The sequence below is a fragment of the Podospora pseudopauciseta genome, chromosome 4 (genome assembly GCF_035222475.1).
Source record: "Podospora pseudopauciseta strain CBS 411.78 chromosome 4, whole genome shotgun sequence".
Taxonomy (NCBI): domain Eukaryota; kingdom Fungi; phylum Ascomycota; class Sordariomycetes; order Sordariales; family Podosporaceae; genus Podospora; species Podospora pseudopauciseta.
In genome coordinates this window covers 1,376,874-1,394,396 of record NC_085894.1, presented here as the reverse complement: position 1 = coordinate 1,394,396, position 17,523 = coordinate 1,376,874, and the positions used below count along the sequence as shown (strand labels likewise).

The window sequence follows — 17,523 nt, the reverse complement described above, 5'->3', positions numbered from 1 at the left end:
ACATTGTATCACTTTTACCCATCCTAAAATAAGCACACCCATTGTCCATTATGGCTTGTCACAATACAACAGAACAAGTCATTATGGAAAGAACAAGCCCTTCTCTCAAGCAGCATAAGTGAAACATCTTTATGATGTCTCTTGTTTGGGTATTAAAGCACGCTGTCTTCCCAACTCAAGTCCTGAAAAAAAGCTTGAACAGACACTCCAACATCCACTACATTGACAACAGAACACCTGGTGTGACAATACCGACATACTAATTGAATACTACTTCAACAACAGGACACCTGCTGTGATAATACTTTGACAGTATTCCTTAGACCATACCCCAGACACCTATCACACCACAACCACAAACACCACTCACCATGTTTGAGGCCATTCAGAACGCTTTTGGATCTGTGTTTCGACCTCATCGCGGGTCCATCAGAGACTTTGATCCCGACTCCACATACTCTGCCCTCGAAGAGCACCAGCAGAACTCCGGACCTGATACTCAGTCCGAGACCGAGACCGATGCTGAGGCCGACACTGATGCCGAGCCCGAGACTGAGACTGGTGCTGAGCCCGATTCCAACTCTGTTGCTGAGTCTGTTGACTCCGATTCCCCTGCCGGTTCTACTAATTCGGACCCGGTGACGGTCATTTTTTACCCCAACGGAGGGAACACTGATCAAAGCCCTGCCAAACCCAGCCGTTCTGCCGGATCTACCAATCCCGACCCTGTGAAGGTCATCCATGACCCTACGGAAGTGAACAGCACCTCTTCTTCATCATCCAAGTATGACCAGGACCAGACCCGCAGTGCCACTCCGGACAAGTTCAAGGACAACGGTAACAAGTTGGACGAGGATACCCTCAACTCTCCCACTGTCTCTCAGTTGGGCAGCTCTCCCGCTGTCTCTGAGAAGGCCACCTCCCCTACAATCATCCCCTCCCCATCTGATAAGGAGACTCCGAAGGCTGGTAAGCCGCAGGAGACCACTTATAACAGATGGGAAAACACAGAGCCTGTTGATAACACGTGGAACAACGCTGGTACCACAACGGGCGTCAGGAGGTTTATATTCAACTTTACTAGTGACTCTACCGGATCCACCTCCACCGAGCCTCTCACATCCTCCTCCGAGGACAAATCTCAGGATAGTTGGTCCGGAGGTGACGACGGAGCCATCCCCGCTGAAAGCCACTTGCCTGAAACCAAAAAGCCCGAACTGGTTGACACCTTCAACTACCACTGGCGACCAACCCGAGAGCAGCAGCTCGCCCGGGCCAAGCTCGTCGAAAACACCCCCGCAGACCAGCTCTACTACTCCCACCCCAACCCTCTCTCGCTCCGCTACCCCGACTACCTCCAATACTCCGACGACCACACCCTCACCGACCGGGAAAAGGCCCTCAAGCGCGACGTCCGCGCCCTCGAGATCTACCACGACCTCGAGGAGGGCGAGTCCCTCCCGGACTGGATGATCAAGGTCATCGAGTCGATCTATGACTGGCCCTCCACAAATAAACTCCGCAACCCCTTCAAGGAGGAACCCGCCACCCCCACCGGCAAGTCAGGCACAGTCAACTCGGACAGCACCGGCACCGTCAGGTCGGGCCAGTACTCCGCCTCGGCGTGGGAACAGCCCGGTGAGTACGTGTGGAAGGTCCCCACCGACGTCGACTGGGACAAAATCTCCCCCAGCGCCCTCGCTCCATATCTCTTCCAGCAAACGGTACGCAGGCCCCTCAAGGTATTCAACCCCGACCCCCCTGTGACCCCAAAGCAGACACCTCCCACCACTCCCACGAAAGCCACCCCCAAGAGCAACAAGAGCACCCCTGATTTTGTCTCTCCCTCCAAAATTATTAGGCCTTTCCCAACAACAGTTACTGCTGCTACTACCACTGTTACTGCCAAGAAGGAATCTGATGACAACAAGGGGAGCGGGTTCTCCTGGCAAGATCTCATCCTTCTCCTCCTCCTCCTCGGCTCCCTCGTGTACGCCTACCAGTGGAACCTCATCATGGTTGGCGGGTATGGCGGGTACATCAACGGTGGCTGCTTTGGGAACATGCCCTACCTCACCTTTGTCAGCTGGTTTCACTTTATGTGCGCTACCTTCCCCTCTATCTACTTTGGGGCTCGACTGGCCGGCTTCAGGTTTGACTAACCCTCCCTACCCAACACTATCCCGTCGTTTCTGCATCGTCCATGGCTTATTATTGTCCGTATACTAACAAATCCTTTGTCCTCGCCGTAGCTGGTCTACCGTCAGGATAAGTGCGTAAAACGGTGGAGGAGATTTGGTTTTGCTTAGAGTCACAGTCGCGTGGAGTCCAGGAGTCTGTATTTGGAATGTGATCTGTCGCCCGTGTCTTGTCAGCATCTGCCTTGTCTTAGAGATCTGCTTTAGAAATAAAAGTTTTTGTTATTACACTCATCTTTACTGCTTTCCCCACCAACCTGGAACGTGCCGTGATATCATGTAAGAAACACCTTCTCATCAGTCAGCAGTTCCGCGATGGGCCCTTGTAAAAGCGCCCAAATGATGTTGCAGTCAGGGAGCGGTTCGACATGCTGGCGAGGTAAATTCAACTGTCCATCTCCACCAATCTGTTGGCTGCTCGGAACTTCCCACCAAGGTTGGACTGGCTTTTCATGTGCCGTGGTCAATCTGGCCGAGTAGATAGATGGGTGACAGGTTGAAGATCTCATCGATGGGCGGAATATGCCCCGAACAAAGGCCTGGTTGAGAAGTTCCACCGCGCGCAACAACCGACATGGTTGATGCAACGTGGATAGAAAACCCAGCCATAGCTCTAGTGGTTAAAGAACTGCAACTGCAACACCATCCTGAATAGGTACCTACTTGATCCTGCAGCATGAATGCCCGTCAACAGTCCCAGAGTTTGGTCCTGATACTACACACCCAAAAAGATAAGAGATGTGAACCCATCACCAAAAAAACAAGGTCAGGTTTTTGTTGGACACCAGTGGCCGGGTTACCGCCGAGAGCAGAAGTCTGTCCATAACTAGATATCGGATCATAGCCAGGAAGAGAAGCTATAATGCACTAGGGGCGTTACTCTCGGCCCCAATCTTACTTGCACCATCACCCCGGACCGATAAGTAAACACAATGTAAGGCTTGAAGGGTGCCGTAGGTAGCATAGCTGGACGCGGGTAATTTCTTGGCGGTGGATCCAGAGGTTGCGTGTAAGTCAAGCAAACGGCCCTCGCTTAGAACATGAATGGCGGTAGGGTCGAGGGTCCAAATAAAGACGTGGAAAGTAAGATCTGACAAAGCCGTCCTGGTGCAGAATCCCGCACAGACTGGGGAGGGAGACAAGAGATCGCTTGCAGCTCTGATGGAAGCGACCAAACATGTTGATAGGGTCCGTGCTGTGTGAGTAGTAACCTGTATGTAAGTAGCTATATGCCCAACTGGGACATGGAAAAAAATGTACCGAGATGGGAGTGATCGCATCCTCCAGAGGGTCACGGCCTCTCTTTTCTGACAATTACATCTCGCCTGTTGATTTTAATTCGTGACAGCTGCTTCCCTTTGGCGTGAGGGTTAGTCCCCTGTTTTGTGGTGGTTGCAGGCTTGGTGGGTCATCTCGTCATTGCGGGCATCACGGAGGGGGGTCCGGCAAGATACACCGATAGGAAACACACACACACACCTTGACCAGACGCACAGAAAGCGGCTGCTCCTGATCTTCGGAGGCTGACGCAACCACTTGCTGCATCGGTGATGCACGCTGTCGGTGACCGTTTCCTCAAACCAATTTTCCACGCCCTCGGCGCCTTGGAAATGTCGTCAAATGCCGACAGCATACAACACGTAAGACGTCGGACTGTTGAGACTGAAGACCTGCCATAGGTATTTTTGCAATAAGGACATCGGCCTCTGGGCGCAAAACCTGATGTAAAGTAAGTAGCGGTGCTGCTCTGCAGAAGAAATGGAATGGAAAGAAAGTCAATGGGTCAAGGCCAATCTGGGCAAAGTCTCGGCATTCAAGCTTGCAAGGTTACCCAATAGGGCTTAGCGCAACGGAGGCCACCCCAGTTCCCCACGGCGCGGGGGAGCGACTGATCGAGTTTAAACTGACGGCAGGTGAGGGAGGCGATCTTTGTGTAGCCTCTCCTTGCACCAGCTATTTCCCGATTGTTCTCTCTCTTTTGCCTTTTCTTGTTCCTTAAATTGACCCGATTCTTGTACCTCTGCAAGCCGGTGATCGTGGCCCGGCCTCAGCTTGATTGGCCCTCCGCCGTTCATCCCATCACCACCACCTTGTCAATGTCAACAGCCATGGCTCCCTGCAACATCGGCAATGGAAGCTGTCCTTACCCATGCCCCGTCCGCGCCCACGAGCTGCCCAACTGCCAAGTGCTGCGCTTGCTACCTACTGCTTTTGAACCACTCCGAGTGCTTGCATCTGACTTCGCTTCCACAGTTTTGAACGGATGCTGTCTCCGAGACGAAAAGACATGTGATGGCACAGTGGGCCACAACCGCCTCATGGAAGCTTTTCCGTCTCATGGATACAATCATTCTTTTTTGGCAAACCCACCTGCCGTCCCAAGACAAAAACGGTCCGCACACTCAACCTGGGGAGAGACAAGACGGATGGGATTGGGCGTGGCAACCAAGCTTTTGGTTGTTTTCTATCTGCCCGTTGTTCTGCATATTCCATTTCTTATTATCAGTCACCCCCCTGTTCACCACCACCACCGCCCCCCGGCAGTCCAAAAGTCAATCTGCCGCGCCTGTTCACTATGCCGCGTTATGATTTGCGCTGGTTCATCAACTGCTATTATCCTGCATGCCTGTTTCGTCGTGGGATCCTCGACGAGTCCTGTGGTTCAGATTCAGATAGACGGACACGCCCCTCTTTTCCATCTCTGCCCTTCCCTTCCCTTGTGCCCTTTGTTTCTCAGGGAGGCGGGACAGACACAGACACAGAGATATGTCATGTTCGCTTCAGTTGCTACTGCTTCTCGCGTCTGACGCGGTCAATTCGGCTACGTCCTCGCCTATCTCAACCGCGTCTCACGTGGCGAAAGACCGAACCGTCACCTCCATGTTGCTTGGTGGAGGTAGGGCCTGCAAGCTGGAGTGTGGTGCAGCGGTCGGTGATGGTCGCCTGCAGTGCGGCAGAACCAGAGAGCCAGCAACAGGCCTCGTCTCCCGGAGCCCCACAGACCGGTGCCCGGACGAGGTTGCCACAACTTGATAGAGGGTCGGCGTTGATATTGACAGATATTGCGTGCGTTTGCGAGTTGTGGGGTAGATATTGGATGGCAGCCAGGGGCCTTTCCTGGGACTCGCTCCCTCACGGCTACGCATTCGATGCACGAGTTTCAACGGTCAGGCGGGATTTGCTCTAGTGGGCCAGTTATTATCCTCCCTTTTTAGCCAGATTGCTGATACTACCGTTGCGCCAATGACGATGGCCCTTCCAGTTGTAGCCCATCTATGCCAGGCCATGGCTGGCGTTCCACATTCGTTGTGCCCTCTAGGGCCTCGTCTATCTGTCTGGGGACTGGCGTTGCTGCTTTGTCAGTCTGACCAAATACCCAGATGGGAAACCGTCAATATCTCAACCCCCCCGAAAAGGTTGTCACAGAACACACGCCCGCCGGGCCTGCATGCCAGCCCCGGGACCCGCATCGCCTGCCCGCAGAATCCACCCCTTTGGGGCTTGACGGCACGGCCGGTGAAGCGCCGCGTACTCCCCAGCGTGAGAGCATTGTGGAGGTCGTCAGGCAGTCCTGGAGGCCGGCTGGCAGCCATGGTGACCAAAGACGGACGGAACTTGCCATCACCAGTCTGGCAAGGATATGGTGGAGTTCGAAGTGCCGTGGACGCCTGGCTTGTAGCTACCAAGCTCCTCCATGTGACGCTGAAGCAATCAACTTTTCATTCTGGTAGTCTAAATGCCCCCCTGCCATGTTTTCATCCAAGTCGGCTCCGTATATGGGAGTACCGACTTGACACGCTCCACTCAACCTCCCCCGTTTCAACAAGCTGGCGGAGAGCCCTGCTGGCCACGATGGCTTGCGGGAAGACTAGATATATACCAGGTTCCCAGAGTGATATGGGTTACTCAAAGAAGGTCTAGACCACGGTCCTTCTTTTCAAGTTTCGGTTCTTGCTCTCGTCCTTGCCCCTGGCTCTTTCTTGCTTTGCTGAAGACCCCTAGCTTGTATAAAGCAGTTGCTGCCCGCCCATCCTGCCCAGCCCTGCTTCTATCTTTGCCTTGTCCGCAACCTCACCCAGTGCTGCCTTCTCAGCAACCCCACTTGCTCCTATAACCTCAGCTCCGTGATGGCCGGACCGTCCCCAAGTACAGCGACCGGAGGCGGACATGGAGGCACGGCCGCCGGTGGCCAGGCTAGCCATGGGCCTAGCAACCCTGCCTACTATGCCATGTTCGCCGCGAGGCAGAAGGTGTCAGAACAGGCAATGAGATACTATGCGGCAGGGATCTGTGGCTTGATCGCCGTCTTTGTGCTTTTCCACTGGACACGTCTGCTGGTGGTAAAGCTGGAGAGATCCAAGAAGCCTCTGGGAATGTTTGGCCGTCCTTTCGTGGCAACCTCAAGGTATGAAGGGAGAGTTTCTGCAGGCTGAGTACTAGTTGACTGACGAGAAACCATACTCAGGCTCACCAGAAACCTTCTGGTCAGAAAGGTTCCTGGCTTCAGCTCGGCCGGGCATGCAATTCTGGTTATTGTGTACTTGGCACTCAATCTGATGGCCATGTTCATTCACGTCGAGACCAACTCATTGTCAAACTTTGCGGCACGATTTGGCTGGTATGGCTTCCTTCTCCATGACGTGCCGTGATGTATGCTGACAGTCTGGTAGGATGGCTCTGGTCAACCTCGCATTCCTCGTCTTTCTAGCCCTCAAAAACACGCCCCTAGCTTTTCTCACAGCTTACTCATATGAACGACTCAACTGCCTTCACCAAATCGCAGGCTACACCATGTTTACGCAGATGGTTCTGCACGGAGCCATGTACACGGCCTTCTTCAACAGCCAAGGCCGCCTGTTGACCAAGTATGCCGAACCGGGTGAGATCGCAGCCATCGTTGCAGGCTTTGCTTTCCTCAGTGTCGTATTCGCAGCGGTCATTCTTCGGCGCTTCTGGTATGAGTTGTTTTATGTCACTCACATTACCTGCTGGATTGTGGGCATCGTTGCAACAGGCTTCCACCAGCCCGAGTTCACCAAGCCAGCATACATCATCACACTCCTTGCCGCATCGATGTGGGTCGCCGACCGCATCATCAGGATGTCTCGAGTCTTGTACAACAGCGTCAACAACGAAGCCACTCTCTACCCTCTGCCCAACGGGGGAACCAAGGTTGTTCTCAAGAAGGTTCCGGCAAGAGCTGAACCAGGAAAGCACTGTTTTATCTGGTTGCCCGCTATTCGGAAGTTGGAGACACACCCCTTTACCATCCACCGCGGATCACCTGTCGAGTTCACCGTCAAGGCTCAGAATGGCTTCACACGAGATCTTCACAACTATGCCGTTGCCAACCCTGGTGTCTCAGTAAAGGCATCGGTTGATGGTCCTTATGGCACCTTCCCTGACCCCATGGAGTTCGACAAGATTGTGCTTATTGCTGGCGGTGGCGGTGCTACCTTCACATTTGGTTTGGCAGTGAATGTTCTGGAGCGGATGACAGAGGAGACTCACAAGAATATTGTTTTTATTTGGGCAGTTCAAAAGCACGGTAAGCTTGTCCTGTTTACCTCTATGCCAGAGAAGTTGGACTGACTCAACCACCCAACAGAGAACCTCTCTTGGTTCAAGGAACAGCTCGACCTCTTGCGCACCCACGCTCACTCAACCAAAGTCAACGTCACCCTCTACGTGACTCGATCCCCCACCTCGACCTCTGACCTTCCGAGCAACGGGCAGAACCCGCTCCTCCAATCCAGGTCGTCATCCTCTGATAATGAAGTGGCCTCCCCACCACGGTCACCTATTGAAACCGATACGGAGAAGAACGAGCCACGTATTCCAGCTCCCACGCACCGACGGCCACTGGGGGATAGGGACCCCGAGAAGGAGATGCACGAAGCCATCGAGACCCATGTCGAGCATCAGAGCAGCCGATCGGCAGGCAAAGAGATTGTTACTTCGGCGTCAGTGCACCGGTTTGAGCACCCAATCAAGGAGGGTCGTCCAGATGCGGCTTCGTTGATCAGAGATGCTGTCAACAGCACACCGGCTAACCAACGGATTCTGGTGGCTGCATGCGGGCCACATGGGTTGATGAGAGTGGTCAGGGATACCACCGCGAGGTTGATCCATGGGGATGGGCCAGGGGTTGAACTGCATTGTGAGCAGTTTGGGTGGTAAAAGAGGGGTTCATAAAACTGAAGCTTTTGTTCTGACTGACAAAAGTGCCTGGAAGGGATTGTTTTTCATTTTTAAAAAAATTGGGTCATGATCACGTTCTTTTTATGAACGAATTCCTGGAGTTTGGATATATAGGTGCTTTTGTTTTGTGTTGTTATTCTTTGGCCCGAGAGCAAGAGCTTGCAGGTGAATTGTTTATCCCCATTGCTGCAGCCTTTGTTTCTCTCTGGCACCGTTTATCTCATTGTTTACTTTTTGGTTGGCATGGAACTGGCGTTCTCAAACACCACTTATTTTTGTTGGTCTGGCTCCTTGGTACCGGCAGGGACTGCTGTAGAAAGGAGGTGGACGATGAAAAATGGAAGCCACACACAGCGAACTTATTCGGCAACGGATAGTGTTTATAGGGATAGTGAGATGGAATGTGAACGAGGGATGATATGCAGATCGATCAATAATGTCTGCCAACTCGCGAACTGGGAGTGCATATGTATGTCTAGGGAGTATTGTTGTCTACGTTGGCAGGTTGGGTTAGGGTTACATGTGGTCGGTTGTGTGTAAGTGAGTGCATGTCATGCCAGGCTGCCAGGTACCTGGTCGGTGTGCTAAAATAGGCTGCCACTTGCAAACACTTTGGGTGGGATGACGTGCGTAAGCAAATTTGAGGTTCGGTTTGACAGTTTTGAGCTCGAAGCTTCCACACCATTGTGATGGTTCTGTGCCATACAAGGTCGTGGTGGCGTTATCTTTGTGCACAGGATGGCTTCAACAAGCAACGAGCCGAGAGGAACCAGCATGACCAAAATGTCAAAGACGGGGTGCTGAAGTTGGTTGAGACAAAAGGCTGACAAAATTCTTTCCTCAACGAGAGACCTAGAGCCGGTGAACATCCACGTGTGAGAAAGGACGGGTAGGGGACGGCGGTGGGAGTTACAAAGTACCTAGGCCAAGAATCGTGATCCTCAACGGACGTGGCCGGGTGGCCTGCCTTGGCATGCGCAATTGGACCCTAGCGCATTCGCAGCTTTCACCTTTGACCCGAGCGAGCCAGCCTCTTCCATTTGTTGACTGTTTGATGTGATTGCGCGCCGCTGTCTGCAAAAAAAAAAATTTGACGCTGATTATCCTATCCCTATCGTTCAAGGATTTGCGATAACGATTTGGTGGCAGCTCAAAATAGACTTCAGCTCCCGTTTGTCTCTAAAATCCCCAGATTTTCCATTTCCTGGTTGCGCGGCCCTTTGTCTCTCTCTCTCCACCTCTCTCATATTTTATTGACGTCAGCGCGACCCCCACCAATCAACTGAGCTACCCTTGCCTATCAGCCAGAGCGACGGGAGGTCTGTGTGCCGTATCGCCGCATAAGCATTTCTCTCGACCGAGAGAGCTCGAGAGACAAGACACACCTCAACAAGCCCCTTCCACACAGCATCACCCCCGTCGGCTCCGAGCTTCAACTTCCACCTGCTCCTGCTCCTGCTCCTGCTCCTGCTCCCTTTGCGAAAAAAGCCAGCAATTACCTGCTTCCTGCTTTCATTCGACACGCCGCCCGCTGCTTGATACTATCTATACCCACGGTTACCGTCAAAGCGAACTCTTTGTTCTCACCAATCAGCAGCATCCTGCAGCCATGGGCACTTTCACCTTCAAGTGGTTAGTCGCATCGCATGCATCATCCATCTCCTCTATTTTGCTCTGGGCAATGGCAGTCTCCATCAACAGATTGAGAGCAACTCATCATGTCGCGGTTTGCCAACCGGTCGCATCGAATTGCGCTCAGAGAGCTTGCATCCTTGCGAGCACTCTCTGACTCGCAAATCCAGCCGCGCTCGAAGCTTCGCCCGGTTGACGCCACCATGACGATTCTGCCGCCTATATGTTCGACAGCTTGCTAACTGTTTCCTCTCCTCAATTGATAGGCCCCATGATGCCGAGGAAGTCTACGTGACAGGTACCTTTGACGACTGGAGCAAGAGCGAGCAGCTTGACCGCGTTGGACAGATCTTTCAGAAGACCGTAACGCTACCGAAGACCTCGGAAAAGATTTACTACAAGGTGTGTATGACTGTTTCCTTCCGCTTGCTCTGATCCCTCGTCTACCCCCTCCAGCATATCATCATCCTCGTCACCCTTGCCTCCTCTTCCCAGCCGCGCGTTTCTTTTTTTTTTCCATTCTTAGACCGTTGCAAGACGCCATGCTGCTCCCAATATCATAACGGCTTTTTTCTCTACCAGCATTGGTCTCGAAGGCATGGCGGGGGTCGCAATCAGCCGGAGCGGGGACGGCAGGTGAAGGGAGATCAAGTTGTGCTTGTGAATCTCCACCCACACCGAGATGCACCCACCGACAGCCAAGCAACCGCTCCATCGCCCCGCCAAGAGGGGGCTCCAAAACCTCAGCAGATGTCACCCCACTCCAATTGGCACATGTTATGCTGTATAGGACGGGGTCAATGACAATATTTGGCTGGCGGTCGCGGGCTGGGTTTGTTGGACTGTGTCTGGTGGGCTTCTGCCAGACATATACCGACAGTGTCTGATGCCATCTCTGTGAGCTGGCTCCTACTCCGGAGCATCAACGCAGGATGAGCACCGAGCGTTGCAACCGAGACTAGCGGTATCTTCAGTGGGACCCATAAGCGCAAATGCGAGTCCCATGATCCAATACCGCTTCGAGGTTGTGACGCAGGACCAGGACCAGGAGCCGGGGCCTTGCAGCTTGCATTCCAGGTCTCCAGCTGGAACTGCCCCTCTCCCCGGTGCTGCTTTTAAGTTGAATTGAATCCCCGCTGTTAGCTTAACTTTTGTTCCAAGCGCCTCAATTTACCAGGTCAACCTGTTCTTTTACTGACATTATTCCCTCGTCCAGTTTGTCGTCGACGGAGTTTGGACTACAGACCACACGGCGCCTCAGGAGAAGGATCACGAAGGCAACGAAAACAACATTTTATTACCCAAGCAAATAATGGCGGACAAGGTAGAAGAGGCCGGCCCCGCCACGGCCACCATCAACACAGTCACCCCCGAATCCACCACCGCTCAATTGGCCGCTGTCGTCCCCTTGACGGCCGACAAGGAGCCCACAGCTCCCGCGAGGGAGAAGAAGAAGGAGGAGGTTGCTGCTCCGGCTGAGGAGCAGAAGTCCGCCGAGGTTTCGCCTCCCGGCACCTACCCCGAAACTCCTCTTGCCGAGCTCGACAAGCAGGTCAAGGTTGACCCCCTCCCCGCCGCCATTGGCGCCGTCAACCCCATCTCGTTGCCGGCTGGTGAGCCAGTTCCCGGCGCTGCCAGAGTTGAGGCCATCGACAGCCACGTCACCTTGGACAAGGAGTCGTACGAGAAGTCTGATCGTATTCCCGGCATTGAGACTGAGCTTCCCCCAGTCACCAGCACCATGATCCCTGAGTCCAGCCTGCCAATCGCTGGCGCTAATGATGTCACCATTAACACCGTTGGTCCCGACTCCACCACAGCCATTCTTGCCGCCCAGGCTCCCCTGGAAGGCAAGGTGCCCGAAATCGTCAAGCACAGCCAAGAAGAGGCCCATGTTGAGCCTGAGGCCAGCGCCATCGAGGAGGAGGTGAAGGAGAAGGCTGCCGTCGAGGAGGAGCTTCTTCAGAAGGTTCCCGAGGTCGCTTCCACTTCCGAGGGCACTGCGGGTGTGGGCACCGACAAGTCGGAGAACGACAAGTCAGTGGCTGAGACTGTCGCCGCTGTTGCTGCCACCGCCGGCACTGCTCTCCTCGGTGCTGCCGTCGTTGCTGCCCAGAACGCCGGCGAGGTTGCTACCGAGGTCGCCCACAAGGTCAGCGATGTTGCTGCTGACTACGCCGCCAAGGCTCCCGAGGTTGCCAGTGACGTCGCCCAGAAGGCTACCGAGGTTGCTAGCGACGCCGCCCAGAAGGCGAGCGAGGCTGCTGCCAACGTCACTACCCAGGCCACCGAGACTGCCACCGAGGCTACCCAGAAGGCGACCGAAGTCGCTACCGATGCCGCTACCAACCTTCCCGATTCCGTCAAGGAGGTCCTTCCCGAGTCTGTTCAGCAGACCATCACCGAGGCCCAGCAACAAGCGGTTGAGGCCAAGCAAGAGGAGATTGTGGAGAGCCTGGCCCCTGAGGTTCCTGCCCCTGTGAAGGAGTCCCTCAAGGAGGCTCTCGAGAGCCCCGAGGCTGCGGCCAACACTGCTGCTGTGGAGGAGAAGGCTGCTGTAGAGGCTGAGCTTTTGAAGGAGGTGAAGCCCGCAGATTCTATTGAGGAGTCTGCTGCCAAGGCCCAGGCGTACATCAAGGCCGAGGAAGCTAAGGCGGAAGAGGAGGCCAAGGCTGCTGCTGCCGCGAAGATTGAGGAAGAGACCAAGGTTGTCGCCGATGCTGTTCCTGTTGAGGTCAAGGAGTCTTTGGAGAAGGCTGGCGAGAGCCCAGAGGCTGTTAGCAATGCTACTGCGGTTGAGGACAAGAGGGAGGTCGAGGCCGAACTCTTGGAGGAGGTCAAGGCTGTCGAGCCAGAGCCCCTCAAGATTGATGCGCCAAAGCCCGTCGAGGAGACCAAGGCTGCCGATACTGCTGTGGTCGTTGAGCCACCTGCTGCCGCTGAGGAGGTCAAGACTGTCGACGCTGCCCCGGCTGCCGAGCCAGTTGCTGCTGAGCCTGCGTCCATCAGGGCTGTTGAGCTCCCCCCAGCTGTTGAAGAGCCCAAAGTTGAGGAAACTAAGGTTGTGGAGCCCAAGGTTGAGGAGCCCAAGGTTGAGGAGCCCAAGGTTGAGGAGCCCAAGGTTGAGGAGCCCAAGGTTGAGGAGCCCAAGGTTGAGGAGCCCATGGCTGAGGAGACCAAGGCTGAGGAGGCCAAGGTTGCTGCTGAGGGTGAGGCTACCACTTCTGCCGTTCCCGCTACTACCACCGAAACCACCACCACCACCACTGCCACCGAGGCCACCGCCGAGGAGGCCAAGCCCGCTACCAATGGAAGCACACCTGCTGCTGATGCCGCCGTTGCCGAGGCCACGGGTGCTGATGCCACCCTCACCAAGACCACCACGGCCGACAAGAAGAAGAACAGAGTTAGCGGCTTTTTCGCCAAGCTGAAGCAGAAGTTCTCCGGGCATTAAGCCTCTTTTCAGCAGAGTTGTGTCTTTTGATTCAGGACGGGGGCGTTAAAATCAGCTTGTTTTCTAGCTCGGGGCTGCTACTTTCCTATCTTCCTGTTTTCTCCCATGATTCCCCCCTGGTTTGCAAGGTGGATGTTCCGCACATATGTCATAGGCTGAGGGCATTCGTTGTTTCAGAAAAGCATTAGTCGGGATTGTTATTATCCGGAACGAGGTCTTCTGATGGGGCTCTTTGCCTGTGTTGCGTCGGTGTCATCGTTGGTGGTGGAGTGTGTGGTGGATAAGGGAACGAAAGACTCGTCTATAGTTTGGGGACTTGGTTCGTATACAACAAGGTGGAAGAACGGGATGGGTTATGTTTTTGTTTTCGATTGTGGGAGGAAGTTTGATTGAGTGTGATGGGTTGTTTGGGTGGTTCGCGATATCCAAGGCCCGGTTGTTTCTACTCAGGGTCGTTCAATGGGGACTTTTCTTGTGTTTTCAAGGTCATGCCCCGTTAATGTCTGGTTTGGTTGTATGCTGGTAGCTACCTACAAGGTTCTTATAATAAACTGTCGTTTTAAAACCAATTTTGAGTGGAGATTAAGCCAGGGTGATAGAAAGCAAGTAAGTCATCGGGATGTAACTCTTTGCCCGTTATTTGCTATATAAATGCGAATTTCATGAAAAGGTTGTCCGCTGTCATATCGCCCACCAACCGACCAACCACCCAACCAGACAACACCAGTGGCTATGCTTTCAAATCTCACAGGTCTCTGGATGTTGATGTTTTGTAATATAGCTTGCCTCATCATCACTTTAGTTCTACTTAAGGGCAGGCAAGCCCAAACCATCCTACAGCCCTCTCTTGCCCCCCGTGCTCATCAACGTAATCTTTTGCTTCTTCTTCTTCTTCCCGCCGCCGCCGCCACCACCACCACCACTACCACCAGGAGCGCCCGTAGCACTGCCCGACGGGCCACCAGTCTCGGCAATCCCCATGGCCTCCATCTGGAAAGTCATATCCGCCCCCAACGTCTCCAAGACCGCATCATCCTTCAACCACCCATCATCCACCCTCGGCCTAGGAACCGCCGCCGACACAGGCTCACCAGCAACAGCACGAGTCCCCCACACCGTCCTGCTCCCGGACGGGCTCGTGCTAATCTCCCCCAGCGTGCCAAAACCATTCCTCTGATTCGGCGGTGACGTCCCCGAAGTAGCTGCCGTTACCCCCAACGGCAAGAAATCATCCATATTCACTGGCGACTCTTCGTCCACAAATCCCGCATTGCCAAACCTAACCGCCGTGATGTCCTCATCCAACACGCCCAGCTGCCGCCTAGCCCCGCGCACCTGAGCGGCTTCGATCCTTTCGGCCTGGATCCGCTCGCGCTCCTCCTGCGCGGCCTTGTCGCGGTTCCGCTTCCTCCGGCGCTCGATATCTTCTGCAAAAGTGGCGAGGTCCTCCGAGGGGACAATATCCGTCCAGTCGCACTCCAAAAAGCTAATCAGGCACCCGTGGGGGAGATGGCCCAGGTACTTTGCTCTTTTCCTAAGCGCGTCGTCGACGACGTGCCCTGTAGAAATGTGCTCCACCCGAGGTAGCAACGTCGACGGAAACGACGAGAAAGAACCATACTTTGTCTTGAGAATCCGGATATCAAGCGGCGACAAGTAGAGGTGTGGTGGCGATGTATAGAAGTAAAATCCTTGATCCTGAGGCTTCTGCTCCGGCGCAACCACCACCAGCTCAGGGGCCTTGGATGACGAAGTCCGCGACTGCGACTCCCCAAGCCCAATCATCTTTTCCTTTGCATTGTTGATCGCCCTGACGGCCTTTTGCGTCCATTCTGTGTCTTCCTGATACAAGAGCTCGTCCTCTTTCTCCTGCTTGAGCAGCTCTTCGATTTCTCGGTCAAACTGCTCCGCCATGTAACCGCCCGTACCCCTCATGATTCTCGCATAATCCAGCACGTTGGCCGCCCAGTGCCAGGGGATATCCTCACCAGACTCGAGCACCTCTGCACCGCTCTCTCGAGGGAGCGCAAGCGTGCTTTTGGGGTTCCGAGCCATCAGGCGCAAAATCACATCGTCTCCCGGGCGAGGCAGAGGGCTTTCCTGCCCGGCGTAGAACCTCACCGGTCGCACATCAGATAACTGGATGCTGTCCTCGCAGATTGGGCATTTCCTCCACTTGGGCTGCTTCTTTTCTGTTCCATCACCCACGGTCGTGTTCATGAAGCGCATCAAGCAAGGCAGGCAAAAGATGTGCCCGCACTTTGCCATGCGCGGCGCAACCGGCTCAGACAGGCAGATGGGGCACGAAGTCTGTTGCGATTCAGTAGATGCAATGACTTGAAGTACGTCGGTCCACTCGATGTGCTGGTCGGCGTCGGCGGCTTGGACGGTGTAGTCGCCCTCGGGGGTCACAACAAAGCGGTAGTTCGCATGGATGTACCGGGCCTTGTCCACGGCGTGATATCCCGAGCCTACGCCCCACGCAGGGTTTCTCCGGTAGGATCGGGAGTAAGGCGCGTGCGAACCCTCATATGGTCGTGGTGGAAGCGCATAATTCATTAGATGTGTGATGGATGTTTGACCGCGGCGGCTGGAGGTATTGCGAAGGGCTCTAATCTCAGCCATGGCGTCCTCGTCGTCCATATGAGAGTCGCCAAACGACGGGCCAGCCCTTCTCTGGTTTCTATGCTGTTTTCTTGCCCCTTGGCTCTTCCGAGGCTGTCCCGGAGCGTGTAAGGGACTCTGTGTCTGTCGTCGGCTTGTATCAAAGCTCGCCGATGGGGGGGGCTGGGGAGGCGCGGGAGAGTGGTTCGCTGGTGCCGCCGGCGGAGGCTTGCTTGGGGCTGATGATGTCGAGTTCATGTTTGATGCCGTGGCCGGAGCAACCGGCTGCTGCTCGTCGGGTGGTTTGGCTAAGGCTTGCTCTGAAGCAAACCGAAGCTCATCGGGACTTGGAGGCGAAATGTCAGTTGCCATTGCTGGCAGATGAGAGTAGCATGAGGGTGAGTGGGCCCTGTGCATACTTGAGAAGGTAGATGGGAGTAGTCAAATCGTCGGCTGGTGTCAATGCGTCGGCCTCGCAAAACGTTGATCGAATGGAGGCGGCGGGCAAGAGTGAAGAAAACCGATGTGGCGGTTTGTAAATTCGGCATCAACCTAACGGAGACACTGGCTTGATGGCCACAACCTGAATCCCTATGAATTTTTCAGAAACACAGGTGAGTTCGGGGCCCAAGGTCGGACCCCATGAGTTTTCGACAGGGAAAAAGAGCAGCAAGAGTCGCGGGGCAAATGCGCTGATGGTCGGTCGGAGCTTTGGGCGGGCGGGAGCAACCAAAGGTGGCGCCGATTCCAGAATCACGCCTCTGGCCAGCTGCTGACTCACCGGCGAGTTTCTTGGATACCGAGCCAGTCTTGCGATGCAGCAGGATAGGTCCGTAGTTTCTCCTCTACATGCAATCGTGTCCGAGGTCTAGGCTTTCTTTCTTATATGATTGCAGTCTCCGAGTATCCAGTGCTGTTGGTCTTGTTTCGCACGTCCAGCACATGACACTGGCAACCCTAACCCTTGATCTTAGAGCTCACTTACACGACATGTTGTCCCTATATCTGAGAAACACAGAAATTCATTCAGAAAGATTCATTTGCTGACCAAAGAAGACTCTTCCAATCCGTGTGGCCGAGGAGTTAGTTCAGACACTTTTAAACTCTCAAGAAAGACAGCTCCATAATGCCCTGAAGAGGATGAAACAGACGCCATACAATAGCTCTGAAGAGTGGGCAACAGCAGGGTAGGGTAAATCTCATTGAGATACCAAAGCTATATTCCATAGAGCCGCCCTTTCCTCCCCTCCACCTCTCACAAAAGCTGCCAGGCTCCCTGTGCCCCCTTACATAACACAGATTGGCTGCAAACAAGAGCTCATCATGAAGTCATGGACTGGAGGAGCTCCCCGCCCAGCCAAGCTCCGAACCTATCTGAATTCCGCGTCTCATATATTCACCTCAATTAGAAACGGGATACAAAATGCCAACATG

The 17,523-nt window shown here is 54.3% G+C and overlaps 4 protein-coding genes across 4 annotated transcripts; 3 read left to right on the top strand and 1 right to left on the bottom strand.

The window, feature by feature from the left end:
- Positions 1-371: 371 nt before the first annotated feature.
- On the top strand, positions 372-2,162 carry QC763_402920 (uncharacterized protein; the record flags this gene model as incomplete). Its single annotated transcript, XM_062911919.1, has 1 exon — positions 372-2,162. The coding sequence occupies one exon, from the start codon at positions 372-374 to the stop codon at positions 2,160-2,162; it is 1,791 nt and encodes a 596-aa protein (XP_062765555.1).
- A 1,986-nt stretch (positions 2,163-4,148) lies between these two features.
- QC763_402910 (uncharacterized protein) lies at positions 4,149-8,835 on the top strand. Its single transcript, XM_062911918.1, has 4 exons — positions 4,149-6,603; positions 6,664-6,816; positions 6,869-7,746; positions 7,807-8,835. The coding sequence occupies exons 1-4, from the start codon at positions 6,326-6,328 to the stop codon at positions 8,376-8,378; spliced, it is 1,881 nt and encodes a 626-aa protein (XP_062765554.1). The 5' UTR covers positions 4,149-6,325; the 3' UTR covers positions 8,379-8,835.
- Positions 8,836-10,008: 1,173 nt separating this feature from the next.
- On the top strand, positions 10,009-13,485 carry CRP1 (Cruciform DNA binding protein; the record flags this gene model as incomplete). The annotated part of the gene is made up of 3 exons (XM_062911917.1): positions 10,009-10,031; positions 10,298-10,433; positions 11,248-13,485. The coding sequence occupies 3 exons, from the start codon at positions 10,009-10,011 to the stop codon at positions 13,483-13,485; spliced, it is 2,397 nt and encodes a 798-aa protein (XP_062765553.1).
- An 834-nt stretch (positions 13,486-14,319) lies between these two features.
- QC763_402890 (uncharacterized protein) lies at positions 14,320-16,461 on the bottom strand (the record flags this gene model as incomplete). The annotated part of the gene is made up of 1 exon (XM_062911916.1): positions 14,320-16,461. One exon carries the CDS (start codon positions 16,459-16,461, stop codon positions 14,320-14,322), a length of 2,142 nt encoding a protein of 713 aa, XP_062765552.1.
- Between the last annotated feature and the right edge of the window lie 1,062 nt (positions 16,462-17,523).

Bases quoted from the DNA above. Each gene is read 5' to 3' on its own strand.
- QC763_402910 (XM_062911918.1), top strand. From the start codon at position 6,326: ATGGCCGGACCGTCCCCAAGTACAGCGACCGGAGGCGGACATGGAGGC. The intron at 6,604-6,663 runs GTATGAAGGGAG...AACCATACTCAG, and splicing joins CCTTTCGTGGCAACCTCAAG to GCTCACCAGAAACCTTCTGG. The intron at 6,817-6,868 runs GTATGGCTTCCT...ACAGTCTGGTAG, and splicing joins TTTGCGGCACGATTTGGCTG to GATGGCTCTGGTCAACCTCG.